Source organism: Pagrus pagrus (assembly GCF_965226575.1).
Source record: "Pagrus pagrus genome assembly, chromosome: 18".
In the NCBI taxonomy this organism is placed as follows: Eukaryota; Metazoa; Chordata; class Actinopteri; order Spariformes; family Sparidae; genus Pagrus; species Pagrus pagrus.
In genome coordinates this window covers 20,525,825-20,552,980 of record NC_140202.1, presented here as the reverse complement: position 1 = coordinate 20,552,980, position 27,156 = coordinate 20,525,825, and the positions used below count along the sequence as shown (strand labels likewise).

The following is a 27,156-nucleotide window of genomic DNA, read 5'->3' as shown; positions in this document are numbered from 1 at the left end:
ATGAATAATACACCGTGTCGGCGGTCACATGTTGTGCAGCGGGCTCCTGAATGATTTAAAGCCTTTTTACATCATCAGCCTCACCCTCCCACCTCCCATCTCCTCCCCTCTCCGCCCTCCCCTCCCGCTGATGCACCGCGCAGCCCGGAGATGCTGCTGCTGATGCTGGCGACCGCGACTGCAGCATCCGACATGGGCATCCTTTAATCCGGGCCGTGCCACACAAGTGAGTGTATTTTCCACCACTTTTCCCTCTCCCTCTCATCCTCTCGTTATCTCTAACTACATCTCCCCCGAGTGTATCCCACCTCACTCCCCACACCTCCTTCTCCCCCCCCTTTTTTTTTGTTGTTGTCTTCCTTTGTGCAGTTTTTTTTTTTCTCTCTCCATGAGCGATGGCGCATAACGCGGCGGAGACAGCGCGTCCTGGCACAGAGGCGATGTTTGGTGAGAAATGTCGGGATACGCTTCCATGTCTTGCATGTGCACCTCGGCGAATAACGCCGAAAGAGGCAGGAGGAGAGAGTTTTAGGGCGGGTGTCGCTTCTCCCACCGGACCAGAGCTGCAGCAGGGTGCGTTTGGAGTCCTACAGGAAGAGGCAGAGAGAGGGTGGGACGTTTGATTAAGTGTTTGGTGTTTTTTTTTTTTGTTACAGGTGAGAACATGTAGTTATTGATCGTTATGGACTGTGTCTAGGTGTGTCAGGGAGGTATGAGAGGAGGAAGAGGCGCTGTAGGGGAAAGTTATTGTCTTTAAGGCGCAAGGGAAGAGGAGGAAAAATGAGCTTTTGCATGCTGGGATAGTGTTGAGGTGTTGGGTTTCTTTGCTGTTGTCAGTTCTAATGCTGCTAAATGATCATAGGTTACAGAAGGTTGTTTGCAAGGGTCTGAATGTGGAGAAAGATCTGTCTATCTATCTATCTAGGCATTGTTCTTTGCTCCTGGATGCATGTGTGTGTGTCTACGTGAGGACAAGAGCACTCAGACACTGAAAGCCTCAAGCTGTGGAACTGGGCTAATCCCTAATGACATGGCCACATCTCTCTCTCTCTCCCCCCTCTCTCTCTCTATCTCCCCCTCTATCTGCCATAAGGTCCAGTCCCCTTTTCCTTTTTTTCATTTCTCCCTCCTCCTTATTTCTTTCTTTCTTCCTCCTCCCTCCATTTCCCAGCCGCGATGACGTGCTGTCCGTGGTGCTGAAAACAGTCATCAGCGGGTCAGCTCGCTATTATGCTCGGGCTTGACGGCCCCGTCAGCGCTCAACAGGTGCCTATTACTTACTATAAAGAGAGAAAGAGAGAGAGCTTGGTTTCAGCTTTCATTCACTGGCTTTCAGATGGAGGTTGTGCTTGAAAGTGGCAGATTCACAAGGCTGGAATTGATTACGTTGGATTCTTGATAGGATAGAATTGGAACAAGTGATGCGAGACGCTCTAATATTCAGGAAATAAACGAGAAAAATAATTTTGGGAAGTGTTTTTGTGTTAACCACTGTGGAAACGGCCCTAATGTGGGCTTGAATAAGGTTTCAGGCTAAATTCCAATCAAATCAAACCCATATAATCCAGTCGTACAGCGTAGTTCTCTCCAAAAAACTGTGGCTGTCAAACACGACGAAGAAAATAACGACGGCGATGATGGGAAAGTCGAAAAACAACAATAGGAACCGGATGATTGCGTAACCGACCAATTTGGCAACGGCAGTTTGTCTTCCTGCATATCCCTCACACACAGGGAGACACACACAGACACATGGAGCCCCCAAGACATCCAGGTCTCACATCAGAGGACTCAGAGTCACATGTAGGGGCCACACCACAGGAGCAGCCTGAGGCGCAGCCACCGATTGCACCTCGCTCTCTTCTTGCTTGTTTGTTTTACACATCGGCTGAATATATTAACAGGAGGTGGTATTTTCTGTTATTCGGTGTCAGGTAGAGATTCTCAATTAACAGCAAAGAAGACAGTTTTTTTCATTATAATTATTTTTGGGGCAACATTTTGTATGAATGTTCCTTCAAAGTGGAAAGATAAGTAAGATGTGTGAACTGTGTGAACGCTTGGCAAACAGCGTGATGTAGCCGCTGACACTTTTAATGAAAGTACCTGTTTTATCAAGTGATACATGAGCTCGGATGCATTTGCTACGATTGCCAGTGTTACAGCTCAATTTCTGAAGACTTCACATAACAGAGTCCGCTCTTAAAGCTTGCCCTCGTAACTTTTGCTGAACAGTGGCCATTTTGGCTCCAAGTAGCAACTCCGGAAAACAATGACAAAAGCTAAAAATGAGGGCAACGGTAGAAAGAAGCACACAAGAAGTGATTTTGTGTTTTTCTGCAATATCCGTACAACGTTTTCCAACATTAACATGAGCTAACATTAGCCCCCATGAACCTCCTGGTCGTACCAGACCAAGGACGCAAAACTCTGGAACGCACTGAATGGAGCAAGGGTGTGTTTTGATGCGTATGAATTCAAGCAGAAACAAGTTGCGAACACGACTTTAAATGTAATTTTCTTTCAAAGGAAGTTCATCCAAAAATAAAACAAAACAGTCATTTTCTACTATACCCCCATGAAGTGGGCCGAACAGCAGCATTCTCCTCAACAGCAGAAGTAGATGGGGACTTGTTTTAAAACGTGAAAAAACAACCCAAAAAATAAAAATCTAATGGCTCCATGCAGCTCTTCAAGTCTCGAGAGGCCCTAAGATCCAAATTCGGTTTGAAAAGATAATCATTTACACGCTTAACACACGTGGTACCCACTTTGGATAGGGTGCAGGGTAACGCTTTAAGCTTAGCTGCTGGAGTGATGAGTCGTATGGCCATCAATTTACTCTCTTATAGGTCTTCTTGGTCTGATTTTTTAGCTGCTAAACAGTCCACCATGTTCACCAGCTAATCTCTGAATCAGCCCGTCTGCTGTAGCAGTGTGTAAAGCTCTGTAAAGCTGAGGGAAGTTGCAGCTTTAGGCGGTAATTCTCTGTAAATTCATCACTACTAGCAACCATTTTCCAGATCGTCGCATTGTTTTCATATTGTCATTTGTTCTTATAAAAAACATCGATTACAGCTGCTGTAAGTCACAACCCAAAATACTGAAGCTCAAAACACACAGTGTGACTACGGGGTTTTATGAAATGCTACCGCTCTCACATTCATCTTTATTAAGGATAATGGATGCTGAGTGAAAGCTTTGCCTGTGTGTGTGTGTGTCTGTGTGTGTGTGTCGTACAAGACACTAGAGAGAATTGATGTTTCTTTGAGGATCGGTAATGTTTACGTGCCTATTTGGAAGAATCACACGTGAATGATTTCTTCATGGGCGGATAAACATTTTAACATTTAGTGACGTCATTACCAAATCTACTGTAAAATATAGGTGTGACGCATGAACGTAACCACAAGCCTTTATATTTATGAATGGCTGGCTGGCCCCCGCCACCACCAACACCACCCTTTCTTCATCAGATGCTGCTCAGCACTGACGTCAGTGAACCTGCCTGCGCATAAAGGCTAATATAATCAGAACCTGACACACACACACACGCACACGTTGTCTCTTTGTTTGTCTCTGGCAGCAGCGCGCGCACACACACACACATACACACCTCTGGTTATTGGCTCAACAGGCTCTAAAGCGAGTGAAAAGAGAAGGAGAGACAAAGAGAAGCAGACAGAAAGAGGGAAAGAAAGAGACCGGAGGGCGAGTGTGTGGGAGGTGGACGGCCTTGATCATTATCATTACAATGTAATCTGATCTCTGTTACCAATTTGTGACTGTGTTTCCATCCCTACAGGTACATCAGGAGTTTTGAATATACTCGTATCCTCTTTTCACTTCGACTTTATTTGATAAGTCCCGACAATATTGATAGTCGAGGTCTTCTTTAAACTGTAGCGTCTACGCCACAGAAAGTCTTTTGAGGATAATAACAATAATAATGTGTTTCTTCTCTTGCCTTAAAAAGCCTATCTTCACTGCTTTTTTTTGCCTCTTCAAAACCAACAGCTGTCCATTTGCCTTACCCTTCAAAAGGCATACTTTTCAATCATTTAAAAGTCATTACAATAGCTGATAAATACATTCTGTTGCACTGACAAACACAGTCAAGTACAGTAGTTCGGATCCGTATAACTGTTCGAAAGGAAATCATTACACGTCTCTAAGGCTCTGCCCCAATTATCCCCTGTAATAGCCCTCCTTGCCCTTAGTTTAAAGTGGGCTTCAGAGAGACAGCTTCAAGAGGTATCGGAAAACTAACCGGGTATTTGCTTCTTCGCCTCCTCCAGAAGAAAGAACTTTAAAAAAAATCATCCCCTTGAATATCATAATCAGGAACTAATACTGCACAACCTTTCCAGGAATGCAGTATTTAACTTGATGTATTACTTTAGTCAAGGTGTGTGCACAAGCTGACAGAAGTCTCACATGAGGCAATGAGGGAAATAAGATTAAAGATAGACAAAATCACGCTGGTAATATCCTCTCTGCGAGATGACTGTGAAACTTGATCATTAGTTAAAAGCTAAAAAAAAAACTGTTACACCTTGCAAATCTGAGCTTTCACGTGTCATCAACACTAGTTACTATGAGGTCCCGCAATACAAGGTTACGATGACACCGTGACCACCACACAAAATGTACATTTTTTATGACTATTCGATCTCATAAAAATTTAATTTCCTAGCCTGGCATTTTGAGTCGTTGTCTGCAGGGTGTCAATTAATTCCTGCTACACTGACACCTGTGTATTTCCAGCAAAACTGTCTGTGTACCTTTCTAAATTAATGCGCCATAGCTTGTATCTCAAAAGAGTGGCGTTGGCACCAGCTGGCTGCAGACACCACGATGTTAGAAATAAAATTAAATAAAAAAGTCCTTCAGTGCATCATCGGCTGAACACAGGACGGTGCCTGCAGCGCATTAGCTGCAAGAAGTACGCTGCCCTCTCTGAACTTACTGCTGTCAAGAGATCAACTCACGTCCCGTTCCCTATTCAACACGCTACCTCAGGCTGCAGCCGACAGCACACGTGGTCTATGATTTGATTGTGAAAATCTTGATTTGTAGATGGTGACATGGCTGGCTAGCTACTAGTCTTGTTATTTAAAGCTGCTATAAGTGATATATGTTCCAGGTATTGGTCAAACCCTCAGGTGTTGCTCAGAAAACAAAGTTATGGCTTGTGGTAAACTCAAAAGTGGTCAATCGGCCATGGTATAGACAGCATACCGCCCTCTGATGAATCCATATAAAGGACAAACCGTGCAGGTGGCTGTGCATCAGACAGTTCTGGTGAGAACCTCACCAAAAAAAAGCACAGTCTCTTGGTTTTCATGGTGTTACATGGCATGCTAATCTCTAAATTGGATTGAAAAATTTGTTGTTGGACAAACACTGGAGTTCGAGCAGTTTTATCAATGTAGTTGCCATGGTAAAGCCCTCAAAGGCCATCCTCTGAGAGGAGACGGAGGAAAGAGAAAAAACAGAAACAAAGCCAGTCAGCGAGCGAAGGGGAGGAAATACACTTGAGAATGAAGAGAGGGGAACAGGTGAAGCTGGAATCGATGGAATAAAAAAGGACCGTCAACTGTCAGCGGACTGTTTGAACATAGTGCACACAACAGGCACTGCACTCATTTGCTGAACAGCTCCCGGCACCGGAGGAGAAAGACTGTCAGGATAGAGACGGAGGAAACCAGAGAGGAAGTGCAGAGGTTAGAGAGTGACGGTTAGAGATAGATACTGGATGTGGCTCTAATGGTGTGTGACAGATGCATTTTTCTCGAGTCTTTGTAAGCCCAAGACGGACAGATAGTGATTACTCTATCACAGAATACCAGGAGAATATATGTCTTTATGCAGTGATACTCTACAGAAAGCTCTTTCGGACACTAAAGAAGGACAATGCCGCCTGCAGCAAAGATGGGGATTAGCAAATCAGATCGATGGAGGCAATTCTGTGGGAGGAAAAATTGTCTTTTGGGAACCACTGGCAATATTTCCTTGCTCCATTATCTCTCACCGATATTTCACGGCATTCCTCGCTGAAGAATTAGTCAGCAGGTCATGCCTGAAGTTTGCAATCAGACTCGATGAGCCAGGCCTTTATCTTAGTCTAAATCTCTTCAACTGAGGGTTATCACATCAGCCCGCAACTTGAGGTTTAGTCTCTGAAAGTATGGAACGACCCCGTTGTCGTCGAGAGCTTTAGGCCACGCAGACTGAGATGTCATTGATATGGCTGGTTAGCCACGGAGCCAGAGGGAGTGACACCGTTGTTTTTATTTATCTTGCAGTCTGGAGCCAGACCCAGTGTGCTTTAAGCTTCAGGCTCCCACTGCGCTGCATTAGGGCGAGATAGATGGGGATGAGGCAGGCCAAATTGGGAGTGAGCCGGGCTGGCTGACAGGTCAGTCATGCAGAGCGATTTGTTTGCAGCCTGGCACCGACAGTTTCCACCTTGGAAACGTTTGACAGGTAGGGATTATATACCCGCAACGATTCTACTTTTTCTCTGTACTCTCATCCCCGTGCTGCAAATCAATATGTTTGAGCTTAATGGTCAGAATCTAAAGTGGATGAGAATCATCGGTAAGTCAGAATACGAGCCAGTCAGTCATTAAATGAGGAAACTGGCCGGACAGCCAACTGAGTGAAGCAGAGGGACGTCCCTGTTTGTGTTTATGTTTGTCTGTTACCAGTTCCAATAGTGTCAATCAACACATTACACTAATTAGTTTGAAATGGCAGCATGCTGGACAGTACACAGTCTGTCGTTTAGTTGTTTATACCAAATGTAGACTTTGGACCCAGTTTTGGACCCATGTTTTTGCATCATCGTAGAAATTCTGACCAGTATCATCTCCTGGCAAGATGAATGTTTGCACTGTGTAGTGGCTGTTTTAGCATATTTCCTTTTCCAAGGCCACTTCGTCTGCTAGAATATTCTCAGTTCTGTCTTGTGATCCTTTTAATTAAGTACACCAGTACACAAGTTCAAGGAGGCGAGGGAAATGGTAAATGAGGACAGATTTTATCATTCAAACAGCATGGCAGGTGAGTCTTATCCAAGAGTTACACTATGACCTGATGGTTAACTCCTTTTAACAAAATATTATTGAAATGCCATTGGTTTAAAACTTCCCTGATAAATATCGGCATCTTTGCCCTCACTGGCCTCATCATTTAAAAAAACAGCCTTTGTGTCCCTCCAAAATAAACAGTGGATAAACAGAAAATTGCTGTAATTCGGGTCGTCTCTTGGATCAGATGAAATCTCAAAGGGCCCCAAACATGTCAGGACTCTAGTTATTGCCTTTTTTACTGTCCATGATCACATTAACATGTGTTCAAAACAGCTTTATAAAAGTTTTGTGTGCAATAATGTCTTCAAAAACAAGTTAAACACTAACTTTTCAACTCTGTAAAGTAAGCCTATTCATCTGATCTTCATAAAGCTCCTATCCGTCAATAAATCAATCGCGGCTCTCCAAAGGAGCATGGTGTGGGTGTTAATCAATTACCGTAATCACTGTTCTCCTTCCCTTCCACAGGAAGAGGAGGTACTGGCATGGCGGGTCTGTGGGAGCACGCCCACGACAGTCTTTCGGTCGTCTAGGCCAGTGGTGCCCGGCCTTTTCTTGTAAAACGCCACCATTTATGTTCCAAAAGGGTTGATTTGAATTAATTATCATGATATATAATCTTATATAAGTGGAAATAGTGGTGAATGTTAAAATAATTGCATACAATTAAACTGTCAATGTCCAGTTCAGTTTGGTCAATCCATTATTTTTAGCTCATTATTATTTATTATCTTAGCTAACAGTTTCCTCTCCTCTGATTGCTTGCTAATCAGTTTTTACACACTCTTTATAGCAATAGCATCTAAATTATTGTTAAAGCTGACTCAATTAGTTGACGAATTTTATATTTCAAATGCTTAATTAATTGAGCTACTCTTCAATCTCTCTACAAAGCCGCTGGCAGCAGAGATAGCCCCCTGGGGTACACATGGGAATGACTAGTTTAGGCCACACAGATAGACGACATTAGTAACTCAAATAAATGATGTATCAGCAAATTACAGTGCCACTCAGGCAGCCTGAACATCACAGATCTTATTAAAAAAGCCAGTCTGGGAATAGGTCAGACTGACAAGGTTAGGTGAAGTGTGACGGATGAGTCAGGCAACAAAATCAACCTGGCAGGCGACGATTTCTCTTTTGCGTCAAATGAGGAATCAGATTCATTAGGCCTGTCAGATTGGGAAACTGTGGCCAGTCATCCAGGGCGCTGAATCAGCCAGACAATCGCCAAAGTCAGCCAAGCAGAGGGAATGAGTTTACAGTAGGACTCTCCGCTTTGTATCCAGCCAATTACCGCTGATATCTGGGAGACTCGGACAAAGAAAGCCACCCATTAAAACACTGGATTCAACTGGATCTAGTGTTTTAATGGATCATTTTCTTTGTTGGAAGTACGTTGCTTGTGAAAGTTGATGAGTCATGTTGGTTTTTGAATGTTAACACAATAATACTGACCTATTGAACCTACCTAATACCTATTAAATGGGCTTAGGGTAAGGGTTAGGGTTAGGGTTGGGGTTTCAGTATACCGAAATGGAAGTAGCTGTAATTAAATGGGCATGGACGCATGGATCAATCATGAATTCATCATTGATTGATAGCAAATGCATTAGTGTGTTCATGATATTAGACTGTGGACTGCATGGGGCTCTAAGCACTGCTGTGTAACACTCCATAGAGGCTGCCTCATAAATCATAACACTGAGAGGCACTGAAGTTGAGCTGTGCACCCAAACATAAATTATGCACGTCCATTCTTTCTTTTTTACTCAAGCAAATCTATCTGTCTGTCTATCTGTCTATCTGTCCATCTATGGCGCGTTACATTGTCTTTTTCCTCAAAAAAAAGCAGCAACATCTGCTCCACTGGTGCACAGTTGGTGATGAGAGATGGCGAGAATGAAAGAAAAAGAGGAAAACAAACTCACAAAGTGAGACAAATTTCCCTGACTCAGGTGTTTTACTGAATGATGATGAGTTAGCTCCTTCCTGTTCTGTCTGTGGGCCATAAAAACGTCAGCCAGGGCAGCTTGCCAGGCTGGGTTTATGCAGGGGCCGGGGCCACCCGAAGCAGGCCGGTTGCCAGGTTGGTTGGGAGTGAATCAGAAGGGGCTCTTAGCCTTATTAAGCCAATGCAGCTCTTACTGTAAAGGCAGCGAGAGCTCAATCAGGTTATTCATCCAGTAATTCAGACGCAGGCAGGGGCGGACACAGAGACGGGCTTAGTCACGGCTGATTAGACACAAGGATGGATGTTCTGACAGCTCTCTTATCTGGAGAGGATAGACGCTAATGCAAAGATGCAAGAGGTGGCGTTGAAGATTATAATAACAGGGATTCAATTATTGATCTTTAACCAGTAGCACTCTGGCAGAGCAGATAATGTTTGTTTAATGCTATGATATTAAAGAAAGATCTTTGAAATTCGATTACCCTGCTTGTCAGTGTGAAACAGGGCTGCCGTAAACACAACAGCAGTGCATCGCTCACACACTGGGAGATGACAGTAATTTCTCAAATCTTTCTCTCACTCGCAGCTTCGCTTTATTTTGCATTGTCTTTTTCTCGTCACGCTGTTTTGCTCACACATTTACGTATATTTCCTTTCAACGCTGATGAAATAGCAAGAACACAATGCATGATTCCATGGCTGGATATTTCAATAAATATAAAATGTATTCCACATTATATTAAATAATTCAGTAGCTCGCGTCGCCTCTGGCACTTTAGCTTGTGCGCCGTACAAAGACAGACAAACAGCGCCATGTTTGTCTTGTTCTCAGAGTCGGGGGATGGTGCACCATGCAGATGTTGCCTTTGGAGAAGCACCACCTGCTCCTGCATATACTCTGTAATGAATTATTAGCCATGATATGAGTTTTGATTGTTTGATTTCTTTTTGAGAGTACAGTGACTGTACTGGTAAATGTGCATCCATTTTAGGAAGTGAAAAAACTTCTCTCGCTGGGAGTCAGATGAGAAGATGGATACCATTTTGCATAGATAAACTCAAGTTATGTGTGGTGCTGGAGGGGGTAGGTGATTAGCTTAGCTTAGCATAAAGACTGGAAGCATGGAGAAACAGCTAACAGCTAACAACACTCGAGAAGTTTGAAGTGATGGACAGAGAGGTTCACCAAACTGTACTGAATAATTACAATCAGTTCATTAAGAAGATGCGTTCACAGAAGTGTCCAGCGCTTAACTGAAGCTCAGAGTAAGTCGTCCCACTCGCTGAAATGAAACACAGCCGAACGTGTAGTTAAGCTGGCTGACTTGTGAGCCGAACCCATAAGAGCATCAATAAAGAACCAGACCTGTAAGGAGTATTAATAGTTTGTATCGATAAAATCCTAGCGACACCATCCATCCCTTGTCCTTTGTAAAACCATCTGAGACTAACCTTTGGAGTCACTTTTTAACACACAGAGCAGATGGAACACCTGCTGCCACCGGGCGGCTTCGTGCAGCTCAGTTTTGTTGATCTACGTCTGTTCAAACAGCTCAAACTCAGGACAGGTGCTGGTCACTGCCAATAAAACCAGCTGGAGAATATTATATAAAAATAATAATATAAAATGCAACAGGTGATTGAAAAACAAGCCGCTCGCATTTGATTTGTTATTTGCGTCATACTTTTTTTACACATCCCACATCCAAAACAATCGCAAACAGAATCTATTATGCTCCCGAGCCGCCACTTGAAGTTTTTCAGTTTTGCAGAGCGTGATTGAATACATGCATAGGTACCAGGGCCTCCAATTAAAGCTGTTTATGTCTGTCTGGCACTCCACACACTCTCACTTTCTCTTTTCCACACACACACACGTTTATTGACAAAACCCGACTGGAGGATCAAAGCTCAGCGATCTAATGAAAAACAGATTTGCCGTTTTTCAGTCTGCTCATCCTCCACATCCTTTCCTCCTAATCTGTTATGTTCCTGTCTTCCTCTCACACTTACTTTCTTGTGTGTGGAATTGTTTGTCCACATATGTGTGTATCTAACTGAACTTTTTGATGAATTTCCCTCACGCTTTATTTGAAAAAGTTTCCTGTCATAGACCCTTTTCAAAGCAGGAAAAAGCATTGGGTGGAATTATCACAAACAATGACTCTACTCCATTTAGGTGAGCCGGTTTCCACTATGCTGATGCCCATCATTACCTGTGGTGCCATTTGGGTGCAGCTTTTGAAATGAAACACGTTTTATTCAGAGTAATTTGCGTTCGTTTGCGAGTGATGGTGTTTCGGTGGACCTCGCTAACGTTCTGTCCCTGAGTAATGATGTGAGCCCTCAGATTTGTAGTACTCCCCCGATAGCCTCCTCTACCCCTTCATCTTGCAAATCCTGCATATTATATGAGTAATGTTAAAAATGCACTCGAAGGCTCGCCCTTATTGAAGATGAATTCAAGACTACTCCAGTGTGCGTGTGTGTGTGAGTGCGTGTGTGTGTTGTACATCCTCTGGAGGGCAAATTGTGCCTTCATGGCATAGGTTTCCTTTTCATTTTTCATTTTTTATCATGCATTAATAACGTACAACAGTCCATTTCTTAATCCTAATCGTATGTGAATCCATTTTCTCCTTTTAACTTCTTAAGATTCATATTTGACTGTGACTTTAGGACCAATTTGACATGGAGTGGACAACAGATAGGGGATCTGTTGTCCAATACCATGTATTTCATTTAAAGCCGGACTGATACTCAGATTTTGGGGCCAATGCTGTTACCGATACTATGGGGGAAAGAGTTCTGATATCAATATATTAGGCGATATAAACACATTCTTTGCAATGATTCCTAAAATATTAAACAATATGCAATGGAGGCAGAATATTTTGCATATTTTGCAATTAAAGCTCGATCGATATATCAGTTGGCCGCTATTAGCTGACAATTCTGGCATATATGTTGTGCCACGTTATAAAAAAACAACTTTTTAGAGACTATAATGTAGAATAAGTTGCTCGGGATGGTTTAGAATAATTAAATTCCCAGTGAAGTTTACTGTTTCAGTGAACTGAACAACATTTATTGTTAAACTTGTGTTTGATAACCACTTCATCAGAGATCATTGCCGAAAAGGTGCGAATAACAGCCGATTTATCGGTATAGGAACTTTTTACTCCCTGATATCAGTATCGGCGTCTGCCCCAAAAATATCAGTGACAGTCCGGCTCTTTATTGTCCAATTAGACATCAATGAACTGAAATAGTAACCTTGTTCGGATCCATTTCATGACACTTCTTCCTTAACTTTCCCTCTACATGTAAATCATAAAACTCGATTTCACTACAGTGTAATCAGGAGGCCTGCGAGTCGGCGTGGCACTGGGTTAAAAGCGGCCGCACCACCTGACACTCACCATCACGCACAAATTAAATCACCTTTTTGTTTCCCCCGCTCGTACTCCCACTGAGTGCCGCGACAATAGCAGGCCCGGCTTACTCTGGTTAAACAGCAGGGTAATTGCAGCCATCATTTGTGTGAGTGGCTCATTCAGAGGCAGGGTGTGCGTGTGCCGTACGTATGCGAGTGTGTGTTTGTTTAGTAACTTGCGCTCGCCGTTCGAAGTGGATGAATGGTGTGTGTTAGTTCACTGCTGTTAAGAGAGAGAGGGAGAGGTGGACTGTGCTACAATTGATGCCGATAATAGCTCTCTTTTCAACAGCTCTGATCACGCTGACACTCGTATGACATCAGACACACCGTTAAAAGCTCTGGATGAGTGGAAATAAAGACTGCTGCCTGAATGTGTCCTCTCATTGTTCAAACATAATACAATTTTGTCACAATTATTCTGCACTTATAATTTTCACATTTCAATTGTTTCACCGATTGCTTTGATTTATGTTTAGCTGCATGTTTTTGTTTGCCCGTGTGCTGCCTACGCATTTATAACACACACAAAGCAGTTTAAAGTGGTTGTTTCACTATAATTTGGAGGTGAGGACATATTTTCTAAACATGACTGAACATTTTAGTCCTCTTTTTGCATTGTAGCTATCAGAGATGTGGACTGCAGTTGACATGAGTCACTGTTTTAATGACTCATGACTGAACTTGGACTTGGAAGACCTGTGACTTGACTTGACATATGGTGACTCAAATGGCTTGTCTGTGTTCATTTTAGCTTATTTTAGTGTAGTTTCAGTGTAAAATTTCGGGCCAGTAATTTAAAACAACATTATGTAGAAATTGCCATTTTGTGCAATTTGGCGCCCCCCGCAGTTTCTGAGAGCAACACCACTGTTGTAAATCACAAATCCTGGGTGCTAACTACAAACAAAACTCATCACATCATAACAATGTTATGTGTTGAAAACTTGAAGTAAACGCGTATGTAACGCTGTGATCCTGCCCTCTCACTGAAGTTACATAGTGCAGAAACAAGAGATAGGGGGGCGGAGTGGCTGTGACGGACACCATTCACCCTATTGCAAGAAAGTGTACCATCAAAATGATTTTGAAGCCGTTATTTTAAAGTTAAAAAAGTTACAGAATGTTGCTTTAATTGTAACCATCAAGATCATTCTGACATCTAAGGAAAATGGCCTAAACTTCCAGTACAAGTTACATTTAATCTAAATTATGGAAAAAATACTGGGTATTCGTGGGTTAAGAGCAATTTCTGACATTATTGTCCACAACAATTAGTTGCAAGTTTGTTCAAATAGGAGCCGAATTACCAGGCAGAAGTACTTGGTAATTATTGTGTCATTTCCAATTAAACTAGCTGTCAATAAATGCGGCAAAGAGCATAATATTTCATTCTGAAATGTAATTAAGTATAGGTATTAAGGAGCACAAAATGGGCATAAAGTACCACAATCATCTTGAGCATTGCTATGTCACAGCTTCTACGTATGCACTTGTAAGGTGTCAGTATATGCATTGTGACAATTAATCACATTGTAATGCTAACGAGCAGTTCTGTAGAATAAAAATTAATAAAATCATGGCAGCCCTTTTGAGTCTCTATGGTAATTTTACAGTTTGGTAGAGCTTCAGTACAATTATATAAATATGTACATTTGATTGCATATATTGCTGTCTCTCCTCCTTAATAAACAAAAAAAAAGAAACATCCCTTGCCGTCACTAATGAGCTTGGCAACTATAGCAACAATGCTAAAGGGAGAGGTCTCCTAATTAGCCGCTTCCTCATTCAGGTACGCTTCATTTGCGGACGAATGTGTAATGAATCTCCACCGATGGGCACCTGTGTCTTGGCGCGTGTACTCGAAAATAAGCATTGTGTCAGAAAAATAATGGGAGGCAATGAGCTGTGAAATGCTGCAAAAATAAATCAGGCCACCTTTGTTTTTCAGATAACTTACTCTCTCACCATGTGGAGAAGGAATTCTGCTGAACCACAACAAGAGAGCTGAGAAAGCTGAGGCAACGGCAGCAAGACAACACCAGATCTTCTTTTGAAGCTTCCATCATTCGGAGAAGGAATAACTGATCTTCCACAGCGCTGCACATCGTTGTTTTCACGCGACTACAGTGAAAGATTCCCACTCTTCCTTGTGAAACTCTTCCCCTTGACTCCGACCCTTGACCTTAACCCCTCAGTATGAGCGGTCTGGCTGGGAAGCTGGACCCTCGGAGGGTGCAGTGGGGCGCGGCATGGAACACCTTTGCATCCCGTGTCCTGAGGACCAAACCTGTGGAGTCCATGTTGGATTCTGCCATGACAGGCACCAGCTCGCATGGGACCAAGCTGGCCCGGGTGTTATCCACAGTGGACCTGGTGTCGCTGGGCGTGGGCAGCTGCGTCGGGACTGGGATGTATGTGGTCTCGGGGCTGGTCGCCAAAGAGATGGCCGGACCGGGGGTCATCGTGTCCTTCATTATCGCCGCTGTGGCCTCCATATTGTCAGGTGAGACTGGGGAAATGGTTTACTGTAACGCTTCATGTTCCTCCCGACAGAAACTCTCAGTCCTGCTGTGTGTTTAGCTCCATTGTTCGCTCTGTTATATACATTAGCTCCGTTTGCTGTTCGCTCTGTAATCTCTATCACTCCATTAGCTGTCAGCTCCCTTAGCCAAACACATTGCAGGACTCTGATACACACCTGCTGCTGACAGCTAACAGCTGACTAGCTCTCTTCCTGCTTATTTCAACACGGATTTGTTGTCGACAATGCAGCGTTATCAGGGAAAAAATAAGGTGCATCCCCCGTTGATAGTGAGTTTACCGCATCCTTTTTTTTATTGTATCGCATTATGTTTTTCATAGGCCTCACGCTGAGTAGCCAGCCAGTGATAGTAACTAACAGCATGACATGACACATAGTAGTCATCGCTCCAGTTTAGATACATGCATACAAACATCCCATTCGTCTGGAGGCATCCGTGCTCATCCCAAACGTTTCTTCCATCCATCCTCCCCGGGATGCCGTTGCTCTCAAGCCCTTTCTTAAACACTCACACAGACAGACGCACACACAGCAAGCTGAGTATAACATACTATAGGCCACAGTGTAGGTTACTGTCTTTATCATCACCATTACACTTTATATGAAGAGCCCTTTAATAACCATGCAATTAGAACAAGGGCAAAGACATTATACGGTCGAGCCATAATAGAAAGGACGCTCAAGGGATATCTAAGCAGTACGTTAACGCTCCTATCAATACCTTCAACCCGGCCTTGAACTTGGATGTTAATGCAGTCTTATCACTTATATGTGTCTATGAACGTGTGTCTGTCTCCACAGGAGTGTGTTATGCAGAGTTCGGCGTGCGGGTGCCTAAGACCACAGGTTCGGCCTACACGTACAGCTACGTGACTGTGGGCGAGTGCGTGGCATTCTTCATCGGCTGGAACTTAATTCTGGAGTATCTGATCGGGACGGCGGCGGGGGCGTCTGCTCTCAGCAGCATGGCGGACTCTCTGGCCAACCACAGCATCAGCAACTTTATGATTACGCACATCGGAACGCTCAATGGTTTGGGTGAGTAAGGACGAGTCCCTGTGATGGCTGTGGTTTTCGTTTTATTATTTATTGTACGTTTTAATCTCAGCATTTGGATTTATTCAATATTTGAATGACAATACGTCTTTTAATGGTGAGGTGAGTGATTCTGGAGAAAGACAGTCGATTATTTGATTAAGTGTCAATCCCTGGTCATCGGTATTTGGTGACCTGGGAACAAGACTCAACCATCAACTATTTTTCTCCAGAATTGCTCACCCCACCTTTAATATAAAATTAATAATAATAATAACAAAAATGGAAGTGACACCATCTGGGAAATCTTCCAGCCATTAAGAGATACTTTTCAGGAAAAAGATGGTCATTGCTTATCTCGGACATCATGTCATTACGGAAGGCAACAGAGACCTTGGACCTTGCATCTTGGATTCCTAAATGATTCGTGAACATCATCAACACAGTTTTCCAGGTCATAAACTGTACCGTGGGGGATTGCCAGCTAATCTGGTGTAACACTATAGCTGATGTGTGTTGCCAGCCGTGCCTATCTGGATGACACCGCCCTGACAGTCTCATCCTGTTGGACGCTGACAAAGCGGTGGTTGTGGTCACATGATAAGCAGCATGGCCAGCTGTTCCACAACATAATGGAAAATTAATGTTTCCTTTTCCTGCTGGGGAAAAACAGCTGTTTCTGCACACTGGGAAAGGGTGGAATTTATCTCGAAATAAGTCTCATTAGTTTGTGTGTGGGTGTGCGACCACCTGTGTATATTTATAAAGACTGACTTCCTGTGCATGTGGAGTTGGTTATTTAGTAATTATTGATGCATAATTTTATTGTGCATTCAATGTGATTGACAGTTTATTTGAAATGTGTTGCAAATTTAAGTGCAATTCCAATTCTTATGTAGTCTCTTTTCATGTTTCAAGAAAAAAAAAAATACTATAATATATGGGTGCTTGCTAATAATAACCCTCTTCTTTAGGTAAAGGTGAGCAGTCGTACCCAGACCTGCTGGCGCTGCTGATAGCACTGCTGGTGACAGTGATAGTCGCACTGGGAGTGAAGAACTCTGTGGGCTTCAACAACGTGCTGAACGTCATCAACCTCATAGTGTGGGTGTTCATGATGATCGCCGGACTGTTCTTCGTCAGTGGAGAGAACTGGGACGAGGGGAGGTTCCTGCCCTTTGGCTGGTCGGGGGTATGCACACACATGCAGATACAGACACTAAGTCATAAGTGAGCTGATAAATAAAACAGGATGGTTGGAAGTAGGGCTGGGTGAAATGGTGTTATGCTCATTTTCAGGTTCATACTTTTATTTTTGGTGTCATCTGGAAAATGTTTACAGGCTTTACTGTTAAGCAAACACACTACTGTCCACGGCTGCAGCAGCTCCATTTAATGTCTGTCTGGACGCTCCACCCCCTCCCAAACAGCCCAGTCTGCTCTGATTGGTCAGCTCTCACAAGCCTGGGCAGGCAACAGCCACCATGTTTACGCATCATCTGTTTTTGCAATGAAAGCTTTACAATTATATTGCTGTTTAGGCTATATCACGATACACAATCCAAATATTTTATCTCCTCAAAGCGCAACAAAATCAAATATTAAGGTACATTTGACGAAATGCCTCGATATCGATATTGCTTCAGTAATGTAGGGATAACTATTGGTGTCACAGTTACACAATAGGGGACCCAAACGCAGAAGTGCAAAGAGAAAAAAAAAGGGAGCAAAATCAAAAATACGGGAAACAAAATGCAGACATTCTTAATGTGAGCCATCATTTCTCTTGCTTCTCTTGCTTTCTCCAGGTGATGCAGGGAGCAGCCACCTGTTTCTACGCCTTCATCGGATTTGACATCATTGCTACAACGGGAGAGGAGGCCAAGAGTCCCAACACCTCCATCCCCTACGCCATCACCGCCTCCCTTATCACCTGCCTCACTGCCTACGTCTCCGTGAGTTACCTCAAAAACCACATACCGTATGCACAAACTCCAACAGTAAACGCTTCATTTGTTTTCCTTTATAAGCATTTGAGAGGTAATTAAGTTTTACAATGCAAAACACTTCAGCTTCAAAGCAACTCTACAGCAGCAGTAAACAGTTTTTCATACACAGAGTAGTAATGAGGTGAGATAACTCCCTGGCTCACTGACTCCAGTTCGGCAAAAATGAATGTTTTATTTCACACGTAAGTAGGATCTCACTGATTGTGGGAAGATTCTGGACTATAATCACAGTTTCTATTTCATACGCCCACATAGTTTTGAAGTAAAACGGATGAAAGTTACGCAATGTAATCACCGAATTATGAACAAAACATAAGTTTAGTTCATGCCATCATGTCACATAATTGTTCATCTCAGTTTTAGGATGTTACTTTTTTACCCTAAAGATTCACATCTGCTCGATTGTTTATCATTTTCTGCCTTAACGCGTCACCTTTAGTGTTTACAGTTCAGCGTACTTGTGAATACAGACTAAAAGTGTCAGCCTTAATTCACGAGAAGTGTCTGACAGGAGGATGAAAAGATCAGACATCAAGATGCTTCCCTTCCCTACACTCCAGCAGTGTGGGTGTGCATCTAATCTCTGATCTTTACGTATCCAGCTCGCACAGCCTACCAGATTTCTGACTTCGACACGTTTGTGCTAGATGGCTGTTGCTATGGGTACCGTGCAGCAGCGGCCTATCAGGGAGGAACATTTTTTCGGCATCGCCCGGGGCCAAGGACTGCATCTACTTCAAAACTCAACTCTTTGAATGCCTCGTTTTTTTCTGTCTCTCCTTCTCCCAGTCACATCGGTTCATCCGCATCACGCCTCTCTTGCTCGAAACTTTACTTTCTCAACTTCTCTTAATCTCTTTCTTTGATTGATCAAACTCAGTCCGTAGGGAACTTGGGAGAACTTTTTGCTCCCATAGAGATCTTCAAGCTGCTGAAGTTTAAGATCCAGGAATCTCTTTAATGATTAAGCACATTATATGCCACATCTTTTTCCTGGAGGCTTTGGTTTAAGCTACAATGTGGATTTATCCCGAATCGTCAACATTAGTCGGGTTTTCCTCACATCCATACCCTTGATCCAGTTTGGGGTCAGCAAACAAATAATTTAACTGCGATTTTCTTGCAGAATTCCCTCTAGATTACTGCAGTCATACACACTGTCAACCATCCTGTGCCCTGATTGGACGAAGGGTCAAAGGGCACCATGCTACTACTAGGATCTCTATATCCCACCCTCTGAGGGTTGGTCTTTTTATCATTCCTCTCTATTTCTGCAATCTGCTCAGGCAAATCCCCATCCTTCACGGCGCAGTATCTGTGACAGATGGCCCTGCATGATTTCACACGTCAGACGTGCGGATCAAAAATCGCGCACGCGCAGCGAGAGGCAGGCATGACTAATGAACACTCTGCATGTGACGCGATGTGCTGAACGCGCTAGCCTGCAACGCTGGGCTGTGAGAGTGTGGCTCAACACTTGCTAGATAATTATAGCATCTGTCAAATGAGTCTGATGAGGCTGAGAAGCAGTCTCAACACCTAGGTCCATTAACTAGCTGTTCTGGGGCTCATGTGATCATACGATCATCAGCAGATTGAGTTTGCCTCGTTGTCATGTCATTTTAGACGTTCAAGTTTCTATTTTTTGTGGGCGCTTCCTGTCCGCATTGGCTTAAAAGCTGTGGTCAGTATTTTGCAACATATTCCTCTTCATTAACGAACAAACTCTCTGTTCCGTCTAGGTTTCTGTGATCCTGACCCTGATGGTGCCGTACAACGAGATTGACGCAGATGCCCCACTCATGGAGATGTTTGCCGTGCATGGCTGTATGTTCGCAAAGTATATAGTGGCGGTGGGCTCCATAGCGGGACTCACGGTGTCCCTCCTGGGGTCTCTGTTCCCCATGCCAAGGGTCATCTATGCCATGGCGGGGGATGGCCTGCTGTTCAAGTCAGTCAACACACTGATTTAGCATTATTTTTTCCATCTCTGTCTATATGTTGTGCACACCTGAGTAATTATTTTTGTATGTTTAGGTTCCTGGCCAGCGTGTCTTCCTACACAGAGACCCCGGCTGTTGCCTGTGTGGTGTCGGGCTTCCTGGCCGCCCTGCTGTCCCTCCTGGTCAGCCTCAGAGACCTCATAGAGATGATGTCCATAGGAACCCTGCTGGCCTATACCCTGGTGAGTGTTGGACAATGTATATGATCAGACAGATCCACATGGACCAGATGGGTACCTGCAGGGTATAACAGAGATTTATTCTCAGTGCTTTATAACCTGTTAACATAGAGGACAGCTAGTGGACACACAGAGAACTACAGTTTTTCATATAGGAACCAACTGTAAATGTGTATTTTGTAGTTCGCCCAATGATTTTGTCTTTAGGCGGAGATTCACAGTATGTCAGGGAATTAAATATGTTTTGCAAATGCAGTCAGATTTGGTGAAAGGAGGCTCTGCTCTTTGAAGGATTGTGCTAAGCAACAGAGATTTTGCTGGGAGAAAAACTAATCCCTCCAACACATGAATCATACAGATTTATAGCTGTAAACATTACATTAATGGAGGGTCTTAGCAAAGTCAACAATACCAGAAGCTTTAACGTATAAACTGTTTGATGTGGTGATGAATCAAGCGTTGTTGGAATTTCTATCAGGTGCATAAGAGGGATGTTAATGATCAGCAGTGGGCCTGAAAACCTTCTCCTCCACCTTACTCTGTTGATACGCTGCCCCATTTGGGATTCAACAGGCGGCTTCCATATTGCACCTTTAAATGACACAAATTGTCCCTCCTCCTGGTCTGCAGGTGAGCCTTTGTGTCCTCCTGTTGCGTTACCAGCCTGAGGGCGACATCCACGGCTTCGTCAACTTCCTCTCTGAGGAGCAGAACAACAAGAGGAAGGAAGGCGTTCTGGCCGAGTGCGAGAAGGACGCCTGTTCGCCAACCAGCGAAGTGGACGAGTACGGAGGTGCGCCCACTAACACCTGTGGAGCCAAAAACCTGCCGTCATTGGGCGACAACGAGATGCTGATAGGAAAACCAGACAAAACTGCTTACACTGCCAGCCACCCAAACTACGGCACGGTGGACATGACCACTGGCATTGAGGCAGAGGAGTCAGAAGGCGGGATGTCCCGGCGGTTGAAGAAGCTCATTGGACCACGCTATTACACCCTGAGGATCCGATTGGGCCTTCCAGGAAAAATGGACAGGCCGACTCCTGCCACGGGGAAAACCGTCACTGTGTGTGTGCTGCTCCTCTTCATCTTCATCTTCGCTTTCTGCTCCTTCATCATTTTTGGTGAGAACATGAACAGACTCAGACAGGAGTTATTAGTAGTTTAACCATAAATTGATCATTTTTTTCTTTCTTGGTTCCTGTCCTTCCAGGATCGAGCTGTATTGGGGAGGGTCGCTGGTGGGCTTTGCTGCTGTTAGTCGTCTTCATCGTCATCCTTGCCCTGCTCGTTATCATCATCCTCCAGCAGCCAGAGAACCCTAAGCGGCTGCCCTACATGGCGCCCTGTGTGCCCTTCGTACCTGCTTCAGCCATGCTGGTCAACATCTACCTCATGCTTAAACTGTCGGCCATCACCTGGATTCGATTTTCAATCTGGTGCTTTGTGGGTAAGAGACAACCTCACTGAATGATAGTTCAGGTGGAAAGTCATCTGTAGTTTTTACTGCTTATGTAAAGACAAAATAAAAGCAGACTGTCCAGCAGAGTCGTTTTTGTTCGTACACAAACACTGGAGGACATCTGTGCTTTTACAGTGTGAGTAGGATTGCTGTATTCTTCTGACTCACTGAGTGGGATGAATTGTTTAGAAGTTGATAGTGTACTCTGTCTCTGCAGTGCTTTGTTTTTAGGCTGTAAGCATTTATACACAATCTGCTTTTTGACTATAAACAGTGCACATATACGTACATATAAGGGCATCAATGAAAATCCATACTACGTGCTGCCACCTTGCATGCTGCAAACACTACACACTGTCATAAAAAAAATTTTTAGTTTATCCAGATAAAAGCATCAATCCACCTGTTAAAAGGAACCAAAATACAGGAAATGACATCCTCTCTGTCAGTGTTTTCTAGGGGGGAACCCCCAGACACTCGCTAGATTGTCCCACCCACATTTTAAATGCTTCCCATGCACATATATTATATTAATATTTGTCCACGTTTCCTTTTAGGTGTGCTCATCTACTTTGGCTACGGCATGTGGAACAGTACGCTGGAGATCACGGCCAGAGAGAACGAGGTGCACGCCTCCACCTACCAGCGCTACGATCAAGGTGTGGATGAAGGTTTCTGCGGCTTTGACGACGATTTCTACCCGCCTACTACTGACCAATGGGGTGCGCCACAGGGGGGGTCGGGGCTCACCCCGCCCCCTGAGGCAAAACCTGAAAGTGGCGGGACGCCATCGAAAGGCGGAGGCAGGACCATTGCCAATCACGGCCTCGCCGAGGAGGATCCGATGGATTTCTGAAGGGACTGACTCTGTGTTACCCTGAATGTACTGCCTTGTCTGCTGCCTGGGGAGAGGGAGGGGAACAGTAGCGTGAGTGCATGAATGACTGTGTGCGTGTGTGTGTGAGCGTGAGTGCATGCCTGCATGTGTGTGTGTATTTGTTTGTGTGTCTTACCCTTGGGCTAGATAGTTTCTTGGCAGTGGAACGGACTTTTGTTCACCTTACTCGACCACGCTCGGCTCCTCAGCGCACACAGTGAATGTGGACGTCAAGGTCATGAGTGTCTTGTCACACAGTCGCTTGTTATTCACTTACTGGTGTCCACATGTCCCACAGAAATAAAGGCCACATAGAAAAGTGCGGACGCAGCAAGAGATAAGATATAATGTGTCTGGCTGTACTTTTAAACTATGACACATTGTGTTCTGAGCAATCAGACAGCTGTTAATAATGTAATAATTTACGGGATACGAGCGAGGAGGAGGTGATGAGGGAGGGACAGATGAATCAGCAACTCTCTTCCTGTTTCAACGTAGACTGACAGGAAATCTAGATGACAGCATGCCAGGCCCAAGCTATTTCCTCTATGTACAGGTTTGACTTTCTCCGCTCATTTTATGTCCAACACACAGGAAATGAAAAAAAACACAAAAATCGTCCTGAAAAATAAAAAAAACTGCTTATGGCTGTCTCTAAATCTACTCACCCTGACCCCTAACATCTAGCCCAAGGGATTCGGGACAGGATTGGGACGAGGGTGTTGATGTTTTCTGTCACAAATAGTACTTGGACTTTGCTTGCAATAGTGCCTTCATCTACTGTATGTGTATGTGAGTTTTTCGGATTATGTCTGTTTTCTACTTTAATTTTGCCTGTGTATGTGCGAGGGTGTCCGTGCAATCAAACCCCACCTTTTACATCGATTCTCATGTCTGTGTGTGTAGATATAAAGTGTGTTCTTCTGGTTGTTTTACTGTGTGTGCGTGCGTGTAGGTATTTGTTTCGTTTTGTTCTTCCCACTCCTTGCCCCAGCATGAAGCTCAAAATCAATCCACCCGCAACACAAAGCAGCTCATGGTGCAACATAACACGCGCATGTCAGCTCATCGGTGTACTGGAGAAGAAGAGAGAGTAGATGGTGTAACGGAGCGAGCGAACAGGTTGAATCCTAATTGACAACCTGAATGGTTTGTTGTGATGGATGTCATATTTTCTGTTCAGTTCTTTTCTGTGCGCTTGTCTCTCTGTCGATGCAGTTCTCGCTGGTTACCAGGGTCGGGAAGGAATACATTTTCAGTTCATTCAATTCGGGAAATGGATTTTCCTCACCATGTCTATCATTTCTCCAAGAGAAGAAAAGAAAGTTGGAGACTGTACAAAAGTTGTTATTGAGGGAGGAGGAGAAAAGGAGAGTAGTTCTGCTTTTTTGGGGGGAGCAGAGGTCTTTTGAGGGTATTTTCTCCCAGATACACATTTTATTTTAAGTTCCTTTGTGCAGTAATTGTAAAAAGAAATATTACAGGATCATGTACAAAAATAATGAAAAATAGAATGGCACTTATTAGAATGCATACCTCCGCCAAGGCCCAACAGTCCCCTTGAATTCAAATTGTACTCAGTCATATATTCCAGCCACCTAAACATGCATGTTATTTTTCATTGAGATCCATGATGAAAAACGCCCTACCTCACAATGTTAAAGGAAGTGAGAAAAAGTTTCTGGATCTGTCCCTTTATCCAGATCCACACCAAAAGATAATGGGGTCTATTCAGGGCAGAGTCTGATGTACTGTCCAAGTCCAACCCCATTCCTTGATGGACAATAATAATTCAAAATGTCATTTAAAGTACATGTTTGGGTTTAATATCAGTGCATATATTCAAAGAGTGAAACATTTATTTTAACCTGCCTTCCTACACCAGTAATTTTTGTACAGTCCCTAACCAAGAAGAAATGTTTTTTACGTTGGGTGAACTGAAATATAATCCCTCCTCAACAATCCCTCTCCCTTTCTCTTCCACTTCTTTGCTTTTTATCCATATCCTTCCTTCTTCACTTAATTTCTTTTATCCTCTACCTCCACCCTTCTGCTCTTCCAGCCCAACTCTTCCTTCAACTGTATCTCCTCCGCTTCAACCTGCTTGTGATATTCATCGGGCCGTGTGAGTAGGGAGTTACCACTCCAAGTCACATGTGGTACAGCAGGGATTGGTTTTCAGTCAGGATACCAAACAGCAATCTGTTCATGGTCCGATGATCCATTAACTCCTGCTTCACCTCAGGGTGTCTGCTATCACTGTTCTGATCTGAGCATTTACTCATCTCCCTGTGCTCCTGCTCCAACCCAGGCCCATACTGCTCTGAGTAAACCTCCCTCTAGCCTATACCTCTTCAGTTTCCACATTCATGTAGCTAGTGTTGAAGTCCCACTCTTCACGTTACCTATACTGATGCTGCACCCCGAAGAGACGTTGTGAAAATCAATCAAATGAATCGAGCTCAGAATGTAGGACATGTAAGCTAATGCTGCCAAGGTATGCAGTCATGGCACTGTAAGGGATTTTAGCATTTTATGAAGTTGAGGGAGGGGGCACTCCAACAATAGCTGCTGCTGTACGCCCTGATTGTCCTCTTTGTACCTTTTCGTCTTGCCCCCTGCTGCTGCATCTGTCCCTTACAGGGAAGCCTTATTTGTCTAATGCACTAAATCTAAGGATGCCACGCCTAACCCCCACCCTACCTCTGCTCCTCCCACATCGTTCCACACTCAAAAAAGTTTCTTCATGTAGTAAGAGGCCCTTTGGTAAGAATAATTGTGATACCCCTCCCAAAAAACAGCCCAGTATCCCAAGAACTTACGCTCATATTGGACGATTCTGCAGGTTGCCAATTTCATTCAGAGACTGGAGCACCCACCTAGCTAACATTGAGGTTATGTCCTCTGTATTTCTTTTGTGTATCCTTCTGTAGACTTTGTCACTCCTCTTCCTACTTCACCTGACTTCCTTCTTTGCAGCTGTAATAATTACTACAGCCACTAGAGGTCACCACCGCTTTCGCAGTCGACCTATTTGGTGGTTTCTAATGAGGACTTTGTAGGAACATTGTGTGTGACTTTGTCTAAAATTCTTGCCAGAGCCCTGACATAAACAATTTAGTTCCCTTTTTTTGCTGTAATCACGGTCTTTCATAAGTGATTTGTTTTAGTTGGATAACCTTAACCACAGTTCAGTCAGCCAACTCGCATGCAGAGGGGGATTGTAATGTGATTGTAGAAATGTTTGCCATGTAGGCTTTGTCCTCTGTTGGGTGGGAAATGATGATAATAACCCTGTATAGAAGGCGCTACGCATGGATGTTGCAGAAATCTCAAACATTTGCTGGCGCTGAACGTAATGTGTGTTCTTGCAGAATTGTCCAATATCGATGTTCTGTCTGGTGATGGGGTCGGGGAAAAAAAACATCCAGCACATCCTGAAACATTTTGCACACTTTATCTCACACACATCAAAAACATATTCCATTCTATTGCTATTCAGCCAAAACACCTTCCCCATCCAGATTGCCTCCCAACTCAGCCAAAAGACTCCAGCAGCTTTGCGTCCATAGCTCAGCCAAAACAAGACAGTGGATTCAGGCGTTGCCATGCCTCTCACACCGGACTGTACAGTCAACTTTCTATATTATCTGCTCTGTGCGTGTATGCATACAAGTGTGTGAGTGCATGTGTGTGTGTAAAAGTGTGTTTGTGGTCTAACGCCTGCGCCTCAATGTGACCGTCTGGTGAATGTGTAGCATGCCCTCATGCACGAGGCCCAGACTGTAAATGTTGTACTTGCATGTGGTGACTGATCGCAACGAGACACAATAGAACACTAAAAACCAAACCAAACGCAGGCTTGGTTCTTATACCTGGGAACACGCTGCCCTGAGAGGATTGAACAGGCGTATTACAACTAAATGAGCTTCGAATCACATCATTGTTCGGTGAATATAACTGAAATGGTGTATTCAACCTATCGTTTCTATTCAGATCCGGACACAAACGTTTCTTATACTTCACAACTCAATATTATGTTAAATGAGAAATGAATTCTTTGAGCCTAAAGAAGATTACATGCTGGATTTTAATTCTCTGCTCATGCTATAATCTCCTCCCCAGGTATGGGAACCAGGGCTCCGTTTGTAAAAGGGAGTAGAACATGTAGCAAACACACGAGTGCGGGGATGACTCCTCTCACATCCTCCCTCAGACACTTACAGTATGCCTACTTCCTGTATCTCCCTCTTCACAACCTCTGCAAGCCAAAGTCCACAATGTTTTTTTACTTTTCACATACAGGAGACTGTAGTTTCTTCAAAGTGAACACTTAAGATACAACAGAGCTAACGACTTTTCTTGGGGGGGTCTGGTTATAAGCTACTAATGTCCGTTTATCACAGAGGACCGATTTTTTTTTCTTTTCTTCTCACAGTGACTTAAGTCAACAGTGCAATGATCATTTTTAAAGTCCTATAGTTGCTAAGTATTTCATTCAGAGATTGAAAGTATTAGTCTAGACTCCATTGACGACAGCAGATTCGCAGTGAAAAG

General features: G+C 43.7%; 1 protein-coding gene across 2 annotated transcripts; it reads left to right on the top strand.

Annotated features, from left to right (window-relative positions):
* Window positions 1–27,156, top strand: slc7a14a (solute carrier family 7 member 14a). Of its 2 annotated transcripts, none has more exons than XM_084381087.1 (10): window positions 1–226; window positions 14,439–14,993; window positions 15,834–16,070; window positions 17,042–17,259; window positions 17,876–18,022; window positions 19,819–20,027; window positions 20,114–20,261; window positions 20,889–21,384; window positions 21,474–21,710; window positions 22,280–27,156. In XM_084381087.1, the coding sequence occupies exons 2-10, from the start codon at window positions 14,687–14,689 to the stop codon at window positions 22,576–22,578; spliced, it is 2,298 nt and encodes a 765-aa protein (XP_084237213.1). In that variant the 5' UTR covers window positions 1–226; window positions 14,439–14,686; the 3' UTR covers window positions 22,579–27,156. The 2 variants fall into 2 exon arrangements, with proteins under 2 accessions (XP_084237213.1, XP_084237214.1); XM_084381088.1 differs by lacking the exon at window positions 1–226 and adding an exon at window positions 363–447.